Raw genomic sequence first — 20,065 nt, 5'->3', positions numbered from 1 at the left:
AGTTATCCCCATTTTTTTTTTTATATTATGAAAGATAATGTTACGCCGAGTAAATTCATACCCAACATGTCACGCTTTAAAATTGCGTCCGCTCGTGGAATGCAGACAAACTTTTACCCTTTAAAATCTTCATAGGCAACGTTTAAAAAAAAAATCTACAGGTTGCATGTTTTGAGTTACAGAGGAGGTCTAGGGATAGAATTATTGCTCTCGCTCTACCAATTGCGGCGATACCTCACATGTGTGGTTTAAACACCGTTTACATATGCGGGCGCTGCTCACGTATGTGTGTGTTCGCTCCTGCGCGCAAGCTCGTCGGGACAAGGCGCGTTTTCTGGCTCCTAACTTTTTTAGCTGGCTCCTAGATTCCAAGCAAATTTGTCAACCCCTGAACTAAACCCTCCTATCCTTTACGGCCAAGGAAGCTGCCATTTTAGCCTCTGTTTGATCTGCAGTTGCCATGGTGCTGCACATGTGATCGGTTAAGACACCAGCCATTTGATGATTTAACAGCTTGATTTAAAGCACTAGCATGTATGATTAATCATTCTTGGTACGCCTTGAATCGGTGGGTTTAGTTCCACTTTAAGTGATGCCCCAACTCCTTACAAGGTGTCCCATTATCTGTAGGACAGGCTTCATTTTTTTTAGCTCACTTGGGTGTTGACAAACATTACAAAAGCAGATATTATGGAGTCAATACTCCTAGGAGTACTCCAAACATCAACAGATACCACCAGCTGAGACCCATCTGAGAAAGGGGGGTGGGGGAGACAACAATCGTATAGAAAACCCATGCCTCCCTTTTTCCATACATTAATGCAACTATTCATGTTCAGGGATTTGCAGCCATGCACAGATACCTGGGGGCAGTTGAATTGTACCAGCACGTTTGACCCCAATGCCTGTGCGGTGTCTGTTACAGAGAACACTAGACACCATGAGGGTTATTTACGAAAGGCAAATCCACTTTGCACTACAAGTGCAAAGTGCACTGGAAATTTCAATGGAAATTTTTTTTTCAAAGGAAAATAAACCGCATTTTAGCTTGCAAATGATTGGATGATAAAATCAGCAGAGCTTCCCCTCATTTCAGATCTACCCCTCAGATTTACAGCGACTGCACTTCCAGTGTAGTTTTCACTTGTAGTGCAAAGTGGATTTGCTTTTTGTAAATAACCCCCCCCCCCCCCATATTTTAATTTTGTGGCAGATTCACTTGAAGTAGTTGGCTGCACCCTTATCACCTTTGTTGTTGCAAGCGACTTTTCACCCAAGGAGGCCCAACTAGAAGAAGGAATTAAAAAAAAAAAAAAAAAAAAAAGGCAATATTATCTGCTGCGCAATACATTATCTGTAAACCCAACATCTGGAGAGCACTTAGCTGGCATACAAAAAATAAAGAACTGCACCTGTCAAGCGGGATTAAAGACACTGCCACCCAACCAACAAGGGGGAATTCAAATATCACTGTTACTGACCCCAAGTGAGAGGGTACTAGTTATTTTTGTATCCACTGACCCCAATGCTGGGGGTTAGGACTGCCAACAATACTTAATGCGTTAGGCATTTACATCAATGCTGGAAGTTTGGATTGTGTCCTCCGACACCACTGTGTAATGGGGATTTTTTTCCCCTTTTTTTCTTAAACGCGCACCATCTCCTCCGTGTACATTGTGGTATGCTGCAAAATATGAAGCAGGACTGAGATTCTCAAACGTGGTGGTCCATTGCAGCCTATTCATTTGTGCAGACTTCTCCAATTGTTGGGGGCTACACTTGAAATGGGCTATATTTTTCAAGTTGCTAACCACTGGATGAGACATTGAGGAAGCAACAATAGATTGATGAGGTCATGGCTCTCTCCTCCTGACAGAATGTTACTTGCCAGGACATTTGATTGGCTCTTAGTGCTGTTCCACTCTTTCCCAAATTGTTGCTAAACTGTGGATTAGAATAAAACAGAAATTAAAGCGTCGGTTACCCAAACACTTTTTTTTTTACTTCCACACCACCAGCTTTTAGCCAATACCTCTGTACAGGCTCTCAGTTTGAAAACTGGAGGACATGTCAATGAATTATGAGAGCTCTATTTGTAGAAGCCAACCCCCCCTTTCACCCTGGATGCTGTGCCCGGCCGCTGAGCTCCTTCTCCCATCCCTGCACATAGGCAGCAGAGCTCCTCAGCACACTACACATAGCTGGCATCACATTCCTTAACACAGCCATGATCCATGCAGTGTATAGCTGGTTACTGCAGCTGCACAGACGTTCCAATTCCAGAGAATTTTACAGGTAAGAACTGCAACATAGCAGCTACACATTGTGCATATAGTGGTTGTGTGTAAGCAATGTGTAGTGGAGGTCTACTGCCTTTGCCCAGACTGTGTGAAGTGCAGGGATGGGAGAAGCTCTCCTAGAAGTGACCCCTGCCTTCTGCTCTGCCAGCAGTGACCTCTGCCCTGCTAGCAGTGGCCCCTGTTTCTTGGCTCAACTGACCCCTACCCTGCTGCCCACCTTGCCCTACAAACACCCTGTACACTGCCCTGCTGCCCAGTCCTTCAGCCTACAAACTAATAGCCTCTGTACACTGCTGTACAAACTGAAAAAGTTATCCTCGGTCCTGCTGACCCCCTGTACATTGCCCTGCTGACCTCCCATTTTTTACTGCAAACCAACATGAGGCTACATTTGGCCCTGCGGTGCACCCAGGGCTTACAGAAAGTGGGTTGAATGACAAGCTGAACATCATTTAATCCAGAAGAAAGTTGGTGTTGGATCATGGAGCAGTAAGTCTGCACCTTCCATACGGACGGCTGTTTTGCCGCAGTTAAAAGCATGTAAATGTTCTGTGAAATTCAAGGCTCCAGGCACTGCGATTAGCTGCATTTGTACATTGCGATTACCTACATTTACGTGCGGCCACGTTTAGCTGCGGTAGTCATTCCCATAGCAACACTTTATTTTTTTGATTATGATGTGCTTCCTGTTTTTTTTTTTTTTCTTACGCTGCTATCTGCAGTTGACACAAAAGACTGCGATTATCTGCGGATATGTGCATATAGCTGCGCTAAATCGCTCCTGGATGCATTAAATTCTATTTGCACCAAACTGCATGTAAGGAAATTGCAGCTAAACGCTGTGTGTGAATGGAGCCATAGGAAAGCATTGTGTGCTTTTAACTGCGGTAGAAAACTAGAAAAATCCGCAGCTAAAAGCCCCATTCTATCCGTCCGTGTGAAAGGGGCCTTAGTGGTTAGCTCTTTAGCTTTTCATCCCAGTAAGGATTCTACCTGCATGCATCTTCTACCACATTCCAAAGACATGCCGGTAGGTTATTAGACCCCTATCCAAATTGGCCCTAGAACGTGTGTATGCATGCAAGATGGGGACCTCAGAATGTAACCTTCTTGAGGGCAAATGTGATGTACTGCGTACATTGGATAGTAAGTTACATAGTTCATCGGGTTGAAAAGGATACTAGTTCATCCAGTTCAACGTTGCCTGTAGTAATAAATAAAACACCTTTTAAATGTATTTAATTTCACATACTTATATAGCACCATTAATTTACACAGCACTTTTTATACTGTAGGGTCATTTTTTTTTTTTTTTTTTAAAACAACTATTCACTGCCTGGGTTCAAACTAAATAAATAAATAAATAAATAAATAAATAAATATAGTGGAAGCAAGCACGGTCTATATAGTATGGAGTTTAAAAACAAAAAGGTTTTCTTGTTTTCTACAAGTGCAGTTGGTCACATGCCCTGAAAGTGAAGCTAATCTGCAGGCCTTGTTCACAATGAATGTTGTTCCCACTTCTTGACCCACTTAGAGAAAAGGCTTTCTCAGGAAAAGCATCAATAGCATGAATGTGCAGCATTGCAAAAAAAAAAAAAAAAACACCTCAATGAAAAAAGTAGGCTGCTCAGGTCAACAAAATGAATTTGTAAAATAAACTACAGTTTCTAAAAGACTATAGAAGAGGAAAGGAAACAAACTTCCCAAATATTTACACATACCATGCTACAATCTTTTTCTAACACACATAAATGTATTTAATTAAAAAGTAGCAAGTTCTTCTCAGACTCCCTTTAGCCCGGTAGGAATCACAGAAGAAACACAACAATAGATGTTACAATGCCATTGAATATGACCATGAGCAATTTAACAGTTTGCAGGAATGTCTGGGTGATGACGGACGAGATTACATAACAGGAATAAAGGCCCATTCAGACCTCTCCTTCCATGGCATGCAGTGGGTGCATTTATAGATGGTACTGTTCATCCTTATGGAGAAAGCACCAAGGATGGAGAAAGCAGCAGTTTTTAAAGTATATGGACCAAAAACCAAAACTCCAATTTTAACATTAAGGCCTCATGCACACTGGACGTTTTTACAGCAGCTGTTTTTGGCAGGAGATGTTTTTTTCTACAGTCAATAAACTCTCCATGACGTTGCAATAAAACCTGCCCTTTTGCCTTTATTTCTGCTTTAGGCTGGGTTCACACCTATGCAAATTGGATGCATATTTTTTTTTTCCCGTTAAAAATAACAAACATGTTATACTTACCTGCATTGTGAAGTGGATTTGCACAGAGCAGCTCCAATCCTCCTCTGTGCTCCTGGATTTCTCTCTCTCTCTCGCCGAGTCTCTCTCGCCGAGTCTCTCGTGTAACATCGCTGGATCTAAATGGACCTCAGGTAAGAATCAAGGGAGGCTGCTGCACACAGAAGGTGTTTTATCTTAATGCATCAAGATAAAAAAAAAAAAAAACTTCTGAATTAAAAAAACCCACACATAAATCTTTCCTTATTGCAGGGTTTCTCAACTCCAGTCCTCAAGCGCCCCAACAGGTCACGTTTTCAGGCTTTTTATTTTGCACAGGTGATTTAAATCAGATTCACTGCCTTAGTAATTACCACAACTGTTTCATCTGAGGGAAATCCTGAAAACCTGTTGGGGCACCTTGAGCACTGGAGTTGAGAAACACTGCCCTATTGTATTAACCTCATTGTCTTATGCCACGTACACGGTCATTTTTCGGCATAAAAAAAAAAACAACGTTTTTCGGGAAGGAAGGAAAAAAAAAAAAAAAAAAAAAAAAAAAAAGTATTTTTTTCCAACTTCATCATTAAAACGGCCTTGCCTACACACACCATTTAAAAAATGCTCTAGCAAAGCACAGTGACATAACACATACGACAGCACTATAAAGGGGAAGTTCCATGCGGATGACGCCACCCTTTGGGCTGCTTTAGCCGATTTCCTGTTAGTAAAAGACGATTCACGCTTTTCTGTCTGTTACAGCGTGATGAATGTGCTTACTCCATTATGAATGGTTGTTTTACCAGAACGAGCGCTCCCGTCTCATAACTTGCTTCTGAGCATGCGTGGGTTTTTAACATCGTTTTAGCCCACACACAACCGTTTTTTACAACCCAAAAAACGACATAGTTTAAAACGTTGTTAAAAAAAATGCAGCATGTTTGAAAAAAAATGTTGTCACTCGAACCCAAAAAATGATGTGAAGCCCACACACGATCATTTTAAATTACATTTTTTTTTTTAAAACGTCTTTTTTTTCCCATGCCGAAAAATGATCGTGTATACGCGGCATCATTCTGCACAGGTTGGTGGGTTTACCACCAACCACCTCATTAACAGTTTCTGTGCCCGAAAAAGGCACCCAATTATTGCCTTTATTCTACCCCACGTTATTATCCTCATCCATATAGCCCAATATACGCATTTTTGGGTCTAAAATCAAGAGTCGTTCCAGCTACTGTATTTATTTTACAGATATCTCCACATCATATGAATTAGATCTCCCTTTAGATCCCTACATCGTGGGCATTTGGTATCCAACCTCCACCCATATAGGAATCATTTCCGAGGTGTCCTAGATGCCCAGTGTAGCAACAGTAGATCAGATGTGACACTGTCTGCGAAGGGGATGGGGTACTTAAGGGGTTGTAAAGACAAAAATATTTTCCTCTTAAATAAAAGTCTGACAGTAGCTAATAAAGTCAAAAGTAATGTTTTGCATTATAACTAGTTTGATACCTGTTGAAATCGAGCCGTTTTATTCACCTCAGTCACTCCTGAATCGTTATTCTCACTGACTTCCTGGTTTGCGGTGCACATTCATTCTTGCTACATCATGGCCTAATGGGAACTACAGGGAACTAGGAAGCTACCGTGCATGCGTCAAAGTCATTTCGAGCATGCACGGGTTTCCACTGCGACAGGCAAGTATACACACTCTCGAGTTTCTCGGCAGGAAAACACTGCCGAGAATCACAACGAGAAAATAGAGAACATGTTCTCTATTTTTCTCATCGAGATTTTAGGCAGTTTTCTTGACGAGAAATCTGAAAGCCTCGTACACACGCTCGGTTTACTCGGCAAGAAAGCTCTGCCAGCAGTTTTCTTGCTGAGTGTGTGTACGAGGCTTCACCTGTAGGTGCTGCAAATATCTCCTAAACCTACACAGTTTAGGAGATATTTACAATTGCCGTACAGCGATGTCTTCTGCGCATGCACTGAGGTATTCAACACATGCGCACTTCGGAAAGGGCACGCTGTGCAGTTACTAGATGGGGCCATGCCGTGACTGGTGTCTCCCCAGCGCGATGTCACATGACTCCGGCCAGTCACAGAGCCGGGAGTTTGCGGCCCCGGAAGGAAGAGGGCTGAAAATGGATGCTTCCAGCCAGCGGGGACATCACAGGCTTTGGTTTCAGGTAAGCGACACATAATGGGTTACGATGTGATGCATAGTAGCCCATTATGCTTTACCTTTGCAGTAGGGTTGTCCCGATACCGATACTGGTATTGGGACCGATACTAAGCATTTGTGCGAGTACTTGTACTCGCACAAATGCACCTGATGTCTGACCCGATACTTCCTCTTCGGGCCGGATCGGGCAGAGTCAGTAGGTGGATTGGATTGGTGTGTGGCTTGAGTGGGCGGAGCGGGCAGCGTCAGTAGGCGGATCGGAGCAGTGTTGAGGAGCATCAATTCGTTCCACACCTGTCATGTAGCCCAGCCTTGAAACGCCCAGCTGGAGTAATGCCGCCATCACTGCTATAGTTCCGAGCACAAGCACCACACAGTGCAGGCTCCGATGGCTGGTGGAGGGAGGATTTTGCTCCCCCTCCCTCCAGCTTCGAGACTGTCAGTTTCAGGCTCTGGCTGCTTGTTCTGTGGGATGGGGAAGGTATGTAATCTTCTGAGATCCCGCCCACCTGCCTGAATAGTCTGCCTGCTGACCCGCCCGTCCATCTGCCTGAACCGCCCACCCGCACTCAGGACAGAATGGGCCAGATTCAAGAAGCACTTGCGCCCGCGCAACCATAGGTTGCGCGGCGCAAGGGCTTACTTGCTCCGGTGTAACGAGTGCTCCTGATTCAGGAACCTCGTTACACCGACTGCAGCCTAGGATGTGACAGACATAAGCCTCCTTATGCCTTCACATCCCAGGCTGCATTCTTGCGTTGTCCGCTAGGGGGCGCGGTCATTGTGATCGGCGTATAGTATGCAAATTGCATACTACCACCGATTCACAAAAGTCGCGCGGGCCCTGCGCACGCAAGGTACGGAGTTTCCGTACGGCGACTTTAGCATAAGGCTGCTCCTGCTAATAGCAGGGGCAACCAATGCTAAAGTATAGCTGCGCTTCCCGCTCGTGATATTTAAATTTCACGTCGTTTACGTAAGTGAACCGTGAATGGCGCTGGACGCCATTCACGTTCACTTAGAAGCAAATGACGTCCTGGCGACGTCATTTGCCGCAATGCACGTCGGGAAAGTTTCCCCGACGGAGCATGCGCTGTTCGCTCGGCGCGGGAGCGCGCCTAATTTAAATGATTCCCGCCCCCGGCGGGATCATTTACATTAGGCAGCCTTACGCCCGGCCGTTTAGCATATTGCCCGCGCAATTTACGGAGCAACTGCTCCGTGAATCGCGGGCAAAACGCAATATTTGCGTGTGCGCAGAGAAAAATATTTGCTCTTTGCCCACGCAAATATTGCTCGGATCTACCTGAATCTGGGCCAGTGTGTGCTGAGGTAAGCTCAGCTAACTACTTGTTTCATTGCTCTGGCTCCCTGTCCAGCACCATAGCGTGAGGGCAATGTGACTGGAACAGGCTGAAATTGAGGATGGGGTTAGCATTAGAATGTCCATCAATGCAGGTGGGGGATGTTGGGGGGGGGGCGGGGTTGGGTCAGTGGTAGTGAAAGTTAACCCCCCCACATGCATTGGTCTTTATGGCAGTGAATGTTAAAGCGGGGGTTCACCCAAAAAAAAAAAAATATTATATATATATATATATATATATATATTTTTTTTTAACATTACATTCAGTCGAGTTGTCATAATGACAATCGGCTGTTTTTTTTTTAATTTTATCCCCATACATACCGTATTTTCACCGCCGCTTCTGGGTATGTCTTCTGCGGGACTGGGCGTTCCTATCTGATTCACAGGCTTCCGACCGTCGCATACAGCGCGTTACGAGTTGCCGAAAGAAGCCGAACGTCGGTGCGGCTCTATACGGCGCCTGCGCACTGACGTTCGGCTTCTTTCAGCAACTCGTGACGCGCAGTATGCGACAGTCGGAAGCCTGTCAATCAATTAGGAATGCCCAGTCCCGCAGAAGACATACCCGGAAGCGGCGGTGAAAATATGGTATGTATGGGATAAAAAAATAAAATAAAAAAAAACACAGCCGATTGTCATTATGACAACTCGGCTGAATGCAATGTTAAAAATGTATTTTTTGGGTGAACCTCCGCTTTAACCTCCTCATCCTCCACCCACGTTGTATTGGTCCCCATGGCAGTGAAACTTTAACTCACCACCCCCTTCTGCATGTGGTAATGTCAGTGAAAGTTAATACCCTCCCCACACATTGGGGATCATGGAAGGGGGTTATATTTTAATGCCACTAACCACCAATGTAGGAGAGGGGGATATTAATACTGACACCTGTGCTAGCCCTTATTAATGCGTCCACTGACTTCAATGCTCTGAGTTATTAATGTGTCGTCTGATACCAGTGTTGGGGGAGAATATGATGTCCACTGACATCAATGCCAGGGGTTATTTATGTGTCCTCCGATACCTGCGTTGGGCGTTATTATTGTGTCTGGCACCAGTGCTGGGGTTTTTTAATGCATCCACTGGCATCAATGCTGGAGGTTATTACCATAGCCTCTGAGCTAGTAGCTCAGGACTTGAAATTATGAGCCCTGATGTAGGCCCTTGTTTCCTTTCCACAACACTAAACATTGTGGAAGAACGAGTCTGTGGCCACTTATGTGCTAGACCCAGATCCTGCCATTTATCTGTCCCCATCAGTCAAACTGCCACATGGCATTTAAAAAAAAAAAAAAAAAAAAAAAAAGTATCGGTATTCGGTATCGGCGAGTACATGAAAAAAAGTATCGGTACTTGTACTCGGTCCTAAAAAAGTGGCATCGGGACAACCCTACTTTGCAGGGAAACATAGATGTAAAGTAAAATCCATCAGGGTTTACTTCCTCTTTAGGATGCCGGCACAGCGCTGGATACTGGGACAGGTGAGTGTATATCTATTAAAAGTCAGAAGATACAGTTTTTGTAGCTGCTGATTAATTTCCATAAATATGACTGGAGCTCCGCTTTTAGGCCAAAATCACACTAGTGCGGTGCGAATTTCAGCTCTCTTATCTCTGCAGAGAGATAAGAGAAGTGTTCAGCAGATTAGCAACATTTTAGATGCGAATTTGGAGACCTGGGAGAAGTTACGGGTGAGAGGAGAGTGGGGGAGAAGTGTATTGAGCTGAATGAGAGAAATTCCTGAAGAGAACTGAACACATGTGCGAATCAGCTGCGTACCCATAGAAGATAATGGGCTTGAATTCGCACCTGAGCCGCACCGCAATGCCTAAAAGACTCACACGGTTTGGCGGCATTGCGCAGTGCGAATGCATCACACATGTGAACCAGCCTCATTGAAAACAATGTATTTTAAAATGTTCTGCGAATTGGATGTGGTTTAAGCCGCACTCAATTCGCATAGGTGTGAACCTGGCCTAAAGCTGAACACTTGCAGGTAAAAAGACAAAAATAATGTACTGTAGATCTAATCATGAATTTAAATACAACATTTGCTGATGTATTAAAGTGGTTGTAAACCCTTACAGACCACTTTTACCTACAGGCACGCCTAGATTAAGGCTTACCTGTAGGTAAATATCTCCTAAACCTCCACGCAGTGATGCATTATGGCCTAGGCCGACAAGGCCCAGGCCTAGGGCGGCACTTTGCGGGGGGCGGGAAAATCCCATCCTGTCCCCCTGTGCTCATCCCACCCTGTCCCCCCTGTCCTCATCCCACCCTGTCCCCCCTGTCCTCATCCCACCCTGTCCCCATCCCACCCTGTCCCCCCTGTCCTCATCCCACCCTGTCCCCCCTGTCCTCATCCCACCCTGTCCCCCCTGTCCTCATCCCACCCTGTCCCCCCTGTCCTCATCCCACCCTGTCCCCCCTGTCCTCATCCCACCCTGTCCCCCCTGTCCTCATCCCACCCTGTCCCCCCTGTCCTCATCCCACCCTGTCCCCCCTGTCCTCATCCCACCCTGTCCCCCCTGTCCTCATCCCACCCTGTCCCCCCTGTCCTCATCCCACCCTGTCCTCATCCCATCCTGTCCTCATCCCATCCTGTCCTCATCCCATCCTGTCCTCATCCCATCCTGTCCTCATCCCATCCTGTCCTCATCCCATCCTGTCCTCATCCCATCCTGTCCTCATCCCATCCTGTCCTCATCCCATCCTGTCCTCCCATGAAAATGACAGGGCAGGTCTTAAAAAGGAAGGGGTGCATCATATAATGTAGGGGTGCGCGAGTTTTACCAGGCCTAGGGCGGCACAAAACCTAAATGCACCCCTGCCTCCACGTTTTAGGAGATATTTGCAAAAGAAGGCGCCGATGTCTACGGTGCATGCGCCGTAGACAACAGCGTGCAGGCGCACTGAGCGTGCCATTACCAACGGTGATCATCCTGTTAGTGACGTCAACGCGGCTCCGGCTAGTCACAGTGCCAGTGCGGTGATATGCAGAAGTCACTTGTGGAGAGATGGCGCAGATGGAGGAGGTGACCAAGCACCGCTGTGGGGGCTTCAATCTCAGGTAAGTACTTCATAATGAGCTAGTATGCTATGCAGGGTGTTTTAAAAATAAATAAAATAGAGTAGTTTACTTCCTCTTTAAAGCAAAGTACCTGAATATGACCCGTTTTCAATCTCTTGCAGTCCCTGTACAACAGGGCTGGACTGAGAGAAAGAAGCAGTACAAGGAGAAAAAAAAAATCAGTTCATGTGTTGACAAGGAGCATTCTGATAGGAGGAGAAAGCAGAGTGACAGACAGATTAGCTCATCACTATGCTGCTTCTCCCTTCACTATCCAGTCACAGGCTGGGAGCAAATCCAAGACAACCTAGGTTCAGGAAGAAGTGGGTTTAATATTGCTAGCCATCAGACTGAGGACAAACATGTACTGTGAAGGAAAATCTCTACATTGAAGATAAATATTTTTCCTAATCTTTTAGCCTAGGTTCACACTGACAGTGGGAATGAAATCGTGCAAGTTCAACTGAACTCGCACAATTTAATCCCTGCATGTAAGTCTCGACTTTGGGGGCGATTTCAGAGACATCTGTGCGGGTTTCTGCACACGTCTATTGAAATCGCACCTGAAGTCGCCAAAAGTAGTGCAGAAACGACTTTTGGGAATCGGTGTGGCACCGGCAAATGCACTGATTCAGACGGTGCCATTTCCGGCAATAGACTCTTATTTGGCATGTGTAAAATCGCATGCCAAAATCGCTGCAATGTGAACCAGGGCTTAAAGAGCAATTTGTTTTAAGATTTTAAATTTTGGCTAGAATTCTGCTTTATGCAATTAGAGCAGCATGACAACCAGGTAATCAAATGGAGAGTTTTGCAATAGCAGCCAATATATGATTTTCAGTACAGGTTTCCTTTAAGCTTAATTATCACAAAAAAAAAAAAAAAAAAAAAAAAAAAAAAAAAAGAGAAGAAGAAGAAGAGTCAGTAATGTTTATATTACCAGTACCGATTTTCCAGAAATTGGAAAACACCTACGCGTTTTAACACACATGCATTTCCACTGAAAGCCAAGGAAAAAGCATGTCAATGCAAGTAAAAGCATACTGGAACCCACGTTGATGTGCATTTTTATGCATATTGAAGAGCAATGCTAAGAGCACAACGTGTTACAACGTGTGGTTTTATGCATTTCTATTTACCCCGATGGAATATGCATGCACCTAAAAACAAGGAGGGGTGAATCCAGCTTCACTAAATCCCCAAATAAAGCCTATGTTGTCCTTAGTCTATGCCACTGTTCCAGCTCTAGTCATCAGAATGCCCATTGCACAGTTTAAACAGCCTGTGCACAAAGAAATAAGGGGTTGGCATAGGTGACCTCCTAAAACAATGCTAGTTGCCTGGCTACCAGGCTGACCCTCTAACCTCAATGACACAGAATTGGACTATATATACACATCCAGAACTGCTGACATGCAGATCAGAGAATGAAGCAAATCTGCACTACAGTCAAGACAAGCAGCATTTTATAGTAACCCCCTGTATTTTTTCTCTATTTGTGGGTTATTTTTTTATAAAAGCACACCCATTTCATCAGAAATCTGGAAAAACATTCCTGCTCTCCACACATGGATATGAGGAAAAGCGGCTGAAAAGAATACTGCATGGCACGGAGCACAGACTATGTTGTAGAATAGAAAGCAGTGTATCCCATAGTACCATACAGGAGGGTACACTGCATTGGACCATAGAGGTGGCGTGATACAAAACAAAACACCCACAGTCTCTACCCGCCAATCCGACGCAACATGCCACACAAACTGATGACGCTGGGCCATTCAAAAAAATTAAAAATAAATAAACCTGTACATAAGGCGACAAAGACGCGACACCCTCATGACAGGTTCACAGCCTTAAATACGTGAGGATTAAAGGAAAAGCAAATAAATCCAGCCAACGCTCAAGGATATTCCAAATCCTATTGCCTGGAACAGATTGCACGTCTGCTGCCAATATCTGAGCAATGACAGACTAAATCCTCTTGGGCTAATCAAGGCCTTTCATATTGGTAATGACAGCTCAGTCCTACCAGTGCATCATAATGGCCAATCACTGCATCCATGTGCTACCAGTAGCATCAGAATGGCCAATCACTGCATCCATGTGCTACCAGTAGCATCAGAATGTCAATCAAAAAAATCCCAGTCCAACTAGCACATTAGAACCATCACATACCAGTCCTACCAGTACATCAAAATGTCAATCAAAACATCCCAGTCTTACTGGTACATTGGATTGTCAATCAAAACTTCCCAGTCTGGACTGTGATGTGTTGATTGACATTTTGATGTCAAATCAGAATTAACACTTCCCAGTACATGGGAAAGTCAACCAATCTATACCAGTCCTCCCAGTATGTCAGAACCGTCATCCTCATCCTAGTCCTTCCAGTACGTCATGCTCATCCCGGTCCTCCCAGTATGTCAGAACCGTCATCCTCCTCCCAGTATGTCAGAACCGTCATCCTCCTCCCAGTACGTCAGAACCGTCATCCTAGTACGTCAGAACCGTCATCCTCATCCCAGTAAGTCAGAACCGTCATTCTCATCCCAGTCCGTCACCCTCATCTTGGTCCTCCCAGTCAGTCATCATCATCCCGGTCCTCCCAGTACGTCAGAACCGTCATCCTCATCCAGATACTCCCAGTAAGTCAGAACCGTCATTCTCATCCCGGTCCGTCACCCTCAGCCCAGTCCGTCATCCTCATCCCGGTCCTCCCAGTCCGTCATCCTCATCCCGGTCCTCCCAGTCCGTCATCCTCATCCCGGTCCTCCCAGTCCGTCACCCTCATCCCGGTCCTCCCAGTCCGTCACCCTCATCCCGGTCCTCCCAGTCCGTCACCCTCATCCCGGTCCTCCCAGTCCGTCACCCTCATCCCGGTCCTCCCAGTCCGTCACCCTCATCCCGGTCCTCCCAGTCCGTCATCCTCATCCCGGTCCTCCCAGTCCGTCATCCTCATCCCGGTCCTCCCAGTCCGTCATCCTCATCCCGGTCCTCCCAGTCCGTCACCCTCATCCCGGTCCTCCCAGTCCGTCACCCTCATCCCGGTCCTCCCAGTCCGTCACCCTCATCCCGGTCCTCCCAGTCCGTCACCCTCATCCCGGTCCTCCCAGTCCGTCACCCTCATCCCGGTCCTCCCAGTCCGTCACCCTCATCCCGGTCCTCCCAGTCCGTCATCCTCATCCCGGTCCTCCCAGTCCAACAGAACCATCACCTCCCAGTAAATGAGAAGCATCCCCTGTTATTGTGGAAGGCCCCCTCTCCTGATGTTGGAAACCCAGTGATCAGCATTCAAGACATGCATCTCCTGAGTCCAGCCAACCTGTTCCCTCCCAGCATGTCCAAGGGGAGCAGTGCTGGTAGACAATGGCAGCACCCCTCACCCATCCATCCATGATTAGATGGTCCCCCCTCTCCTCTCCATGATTACCAGCTATCCTCGTCTTCATAGCTGTCCTCCAGGTCCAGGATGTCCACTTCATCTAGGATGGTGTTCCCAGGGGACTGGCAGGCCAGCCTGCTGTTGTAGTATCCCAGGGACGGGTCTGATGGGTAGAGGCTCCCGCAGAGTAGAGTGGGTATAGGGCTGGGCAGGCAGAGTGCGGAGGGTCGGGTGAGCAGGCAGGGCTGATGCATTGCGGGAGGAGGCTGCAGCAGGTGCGGGCTGGCGGTGCAATTACTGACGGCGCTGGCTCTGTTCCGGAGCTGCTCGTTCTGTTTCTCCAGCTTCCTCACCAGTTCCTGCAGCTTCTTCACCTCCAACTCAGCGTTCACCACCAGTCCATTGGTGGCCCCCGAGGCGCACTTCACCTCCGCCATCATCATCTCCCAACCCGCTACCTCCTCCGGCTCTCCCCTCTCTCCGCTCCTCTCCTCTCCTCTATGGACGCCTCGCTCAGGGATGGCTGCTGTGTACAGGCTGCATCCTCCTGTCAGCGCTAATACTATGGATGTGATCTCCGGGCTCCCTCCCACCAGAGACCGAGAGAGGGGGCTACACACAATGGAACAAAGAGATCCGGGGACACACCGATCGTCCACTGACACCCTCATCTATCACTAATCTCAGAAGGGTGGAGTCATCTCCTTCAATCGTATCCTCTTCATTATAAACACCCAATGGCCAATTATACTCTACTACACATATCACATTGGAAACATCCCAACTACACAACAATGGAAACATCACTAGTGCTAATATCATTGCAAACATCCCTATATAGCATTGTAAACATAACCATATGACATTGTAAACATCCCTATATGACATTGTAAACATTACCATATGATATTGTAAACAACCCTATATGACATTGTAAACATAACCATATGATATTGTAAACATCCATATATGACATTGTAAACGTCCCTATATGACATTGTAAACATAACCATATGACATTGTAAACATCCCTATACAGTATTGGCCCCGTACACACGAGAGGATCCATCCGCTGGAATTGATCTGCGGACCGGCTCCAGCGGATAGATCCCCTGGTGTGTACAATCCAGCGGATCTGTTTCCGCGGATTTTTATCCCCTGGGATGGATTTCAAGCGGATAAAAATTTGAAGACATGCTTTAAAATCTATCCGCTTGAATCCATCCCAACGGATTGATCCGCTCGTCTGTACAGACTCACCGGATCAATCCGTCCGAATGGATCCCCCGCATGCGTCGTAATGATTCGACGCATGCGTGGAATTCCTTATATGACAGCGTCGCGCACGTCGCCGCGTCATCATCGCGGCGACGGCGCGACACGTCATCGCGATGGGATTTCGATCCGATGGTGAGTACACTCCATCGGATCCAAATCCGCGGATATCCTCGAGAGGATTTATCCGCGGAAATGGTCCGGTGGACCGTATGCGCGGATAAATCCTCTCGTGTGTACTAGGCCTATGTCATTGTAATATCACTATATGACAGTGGCAGCTGGTGCCCAATTTTTTTAGGGGGAGTGCAAGCAAACTGAAGAATTCTGAAAAAAAAAACATCAATTGCAGCCTCACTGTGCCCATCAATTGCAGCCACTATGTCCAACATATGCTCCCACTGTGCCCATCGAATGCTGCCACTGTACCCATTAAATGCTGCCACTGTGCCCATCAAATGCTCCCACTGTGCCCTTCAAATACAGCCACTGTGAACGTCAAATGCTCCCACTGTGCCCATCGAATGCTGCCACTGTACCCATTAAATGCTGCCAATGTGCACATCAAATGCTCCCACTGTGCCCTTCAAATACAGCCACTGTGAACATCAAATGCTGCCACTGTGCCCATTGAATGCCACCACTGTGATCCCCCCGCCCGCTCACCATCTGCCCGGCACTGTCTTGGTGAGGGAGCAGGTGTACTCCACGGCATGGGTCTTCTCCCCTCCTCTCCTCCCCTCCTCTACTATAGGTGATTGGACGCCTGGTAGGCATACAATCACATCACCTGTCATTTCAGCCAATCAGGTGACGGATAACAGACCCGAGCACCTGATTGGCATAGAGGCAGTTCGGTTGTTAGAACAGTGAATATTAATTTTCTTTATTTTATTCTTAATTATTCTAACACAGCTAGGTGAACTGTGAGCGCCAAGCATGGAAGCAAGCAAACATTCATTGATGGGTGCTGGTGAGGCTGCTTTTAATGGGCGCTGGTGGGCTGCATTTGATGGGCGCTTAATTAAATAGGTAGAGTATACATGGGCAGGGCAAATGGGGTGGAGCCAGGGGTGGGGCAGCAGCAAAATGAGGTTTCACCTAGGGTGTCAAAAATCCTTGCACCAGCGCTGATGACATTGTAAACACAGCTATATAACATTGTAAGCATTACTATATGATATTGTAAACAGAACTATGTGACATTGTAAAAACATGGAATATCCAGGCTCAAACTTACCGACCAATCAGCAACCAACCAAATTCACCTGTCTAACAGTGTGCGTTAAAAACAGAGGTTTCGTTGCACACATTTGCAAAATGTGACATTGTAAAAATCACTGCATGACATCGTAACACCACTATATGACAATGTAAGCTGGCTGGGGAGGGCATTGAAAAAGCCCTTAGATTTATCTGATTCACTGCCAAGCTGGCTGGTGAGTGACCCCGCCAAGCTGGCCAGGGTGGGCATTTGGAAATTCCTTGGGATTTATCTGAATCTGCACCAAGCTGGCCAACAGGGTATTGGAAAAGCCCCTGGGGACTCATCTGAATACACATCAAGCTGCCAAGCTGAATCATCTGATTCTGTGCCAAGTTGGTCAGTGAGTAACCCCGCCAAGCTGGCTAGAAAGGACCTTGAAGAGTCATCTGAATCTGCACCCGTGCTGTGGAAAGAGGATGGTTTGGTGCTGGAAAAGGCAAGCCATCTCTGTAAAAACTATTTTCCACTATGGAAACATTAAGTGCAAAACCTGCTATGAATATAAGTTTGGTGCTGGGACAAACAAACCAGACCTGAGCTATTTGCCATGGAAAACATTAAGTGCAAAACTTCTCAATATTATTATTATTATACAGGATGTATATAGTGCCAACAGTTTGCACAGCGCTTTACTGCTTTACAATGACAAGGGAAACAGTACAGTTACAATACAATAAAATACAAGAGGTTTAATAGAGGTCCTGCTCGTAAGAGTTTAAATCTAACAGGATGGGGCAAGTGGTACAACAGGTTATAACTGGGGGGGGGATCTCGTTGGAGAGTTTTCAGGGATCACCTAAAAGCAGCCAGAGTAGGAGATAGCCAGGCAGACTGAGATAGAGAGATCCAGAGGCTTTGAAAAAGTCCTGGACATGAGCATGGGAGGAAGAGACAAGTGAGCTAGAGAGCAGGAGGTCTTGAGAGGAGCAGAGAGGATGGTTTGGTTGATATTTGGAGAAAAGTTTGGTGATGTACCTTGGTCCAGAATTGTGAATGGCTTTGTATGTTGTTCAGGGTTGTAACCATTGGGGGCGCAGCAGTCGCGGCCGCAACTGGGCCCTGTGCTGCAGGGGGCCCTTGCAGCCACCCTTTTCATATGGCAGATCACCGGCAGCAACAAAGGTGGCGGGCTAGGAGTACCAGTGATGACTGTCAGTGAATTTTTTAATACTCAGCATGGCGGCGGGGGGAGGGGAGTAAATGTCCTGCACAGTTGCACTGGTCTTAGTAACTCATGTATTAATGTTCTGCACTGAGCAAGACATTAATACATGAGTTACCATGACCAGTGCAGAACATTTACCCCCTCCCCCATGCTGCATATTAAAAAAATCACAGACAGTCATCACATTCACAGTTAATAATCTTCAGACTGCATGCATGCAGTCTGAAGATTAACAGTGCTGGCTTTCTGTGATTCTTTTTAATATGCAGCATGGAGGGGGGAGGGGGTAAATGTCCTGCACTGGTCATGGTAACTCATTTATTCATGGTATTTATGTTTTGCACAGTGCAAGGTGCTGTGTAATGTAAAGGGGTCCAGTGGTGCAGGGTGCTGTGTAATATAAAGGGTCCAGTGATGCATGGTGCTGTGTAATGTAAAGGGGTCCAGAGGTGCAGGGTGCTGTGTAATGTAAAGGGTCCAGAGGTGCAGGGTGCTGTGTAATGTAAAGGGGTCCAGTGATGCAGGGTGCTGTGTAATGTAAAGGGGTCCAGAGGTGCAGGGTGCTGTGTAATGTAAAGGGTCCAGAGGTGCAGGGTGCTTTGTAATGTAAAGAGGTGCAGTGTAATGTAAAGGGGTCCAGAGGTGCAGGGTGCTGTGTAATGTAAAGGGTACAGAGGTACAGAGTGCTGTATAATGTAAAGGGGTCCAGTGATGCAGGGTGCTGCGTAATGTAAAGGGTCCAGAAGTACAGGGTGCTGTGTAATGTAAAGGGGTCCAGAGGTGCAGGGTGCTGTGTAATGTAAAGAGTCCAGTGATGCAGAGTGCTGTGTAATGTAAAGGGTCCAGAGGTGCAGGGTGCTGTGTAATGTAAAGGGGTGCAGTGTAATGTAAAGGGGTCCAGAGGTGCAGGGTGCTGTGTAATGTAAAGGGTCCAGAGGTGCAGGGTGCTGTGTAATATAAAGGGATCCAGAGGTGCAGGGTGCTGTATAATGTAAAGGGGTCCGGTGATGCAGGGTGCTGTGTAATGTAAAGGGTCCAGAGGTGCAGGGTGCTGTGTAATGTAAAGGGATCCAGAGTTGCAGGGTGCTGTGTAATGTAAAGGGGTCCGGTGATGCAGGGTGCTGTGTAATGTAAAGGGATCCAGAGGTGCAGGGTGCTGTGTAATGTAAAGGGATCCAGAGGTGCAGAGTGCTGTGTAATGTAAAGGGGTCCAGTGATGCAGGGTGCTGTGTAATGTAAAGGGGTCCAGTGATACAGTTGTGGAGAGGGGGTACACAGTAGTGACAAAGAGATATTGAAAGATGCAGGGGGCACAGTGGGGTGTTTTTACATTTTTAACATGGGGGTGAACATGTTTAACCCCCGCTAGCGGTCGAAGAAAGGGTTAAATGCGACTGTGTATCGCTGCCGAAGTGCCCCCCCCCCCTGAAAAAATTTCAGCGGACGCCCATGGGCACATGGAAGTATGCAGGCATCTGGGGTAAAGCTGTCCACATAGACCGTCCTCCACACGGCTGTCAGTCTGCAATGGTGACCAAGAAGACTACCCTGCAGTAGAGCTATTTGAAAGCGAGGCTTGAAGCACTTGTGGAGCACAGCGTAGAAGGGATGATGTCAATGACGGTGGCGGTGCGGAGGATGGTCTGTGGAGTATGTGGACAGCTTTACCCCGGATGCCTGCATACTTAGATGTGCCTGTTTTAATCATCAACCATGTGAGTTGATGAATGTTGTGCCTTCATTAAATGTAGCCATATTGCTACACTTAGAGGCGCCTCTCTTCTCTTTTAT

General features: G+C 46.6%; 1 protein-coding gene across 2 annotated transcripts in view; it reads right to left on the bottom strand.

Annotated features, from left to right (window-relative positions):
• The window catches only part of SLAIN1 (SLAIN motif family member 1), a 69,646-nt gene extending 54,369 nt beyond the window's left edge, over positions 1-15,277 (bottom strand). Inside the window, exon 1 of one of the 2 annotated variants that reach the window (XM_040341424.1) lies at positions 14,616-15,277. In XM_040341424.1, coding sequence (XP_040197358.1) covers positions 14,616-15,238 — 623 coding nt within the window. In that variant the 5' untranslated portion in view covers positions 15,239-15,277. The remainder of the gene's footprint in view (positions 1-14,615) is intronic. The other variant, XM_040341423.1, reaches the window with a different exon arrangement.
• Between the last annotated feature and the right edge of the window lie 4,788 nt (positions 15,278-20,065).

This window comes from Rana temporaria, chromosome 2 (assembly GCF_905171775.1).
Source record: "Rana temporaria chromosome 2, aRanTem1.1, whole genome shotgun sequence".
Lineage (NCBI taxonomy): Eukaryota > Metazoa > Chordata > Amphibia > Anura > Ranidae > Rana > Rana temporaria.
Note: the sequence above shows the minus strand (reverse complement) of the source record. Positions and strands in the feature narration are given on the sequence as shown.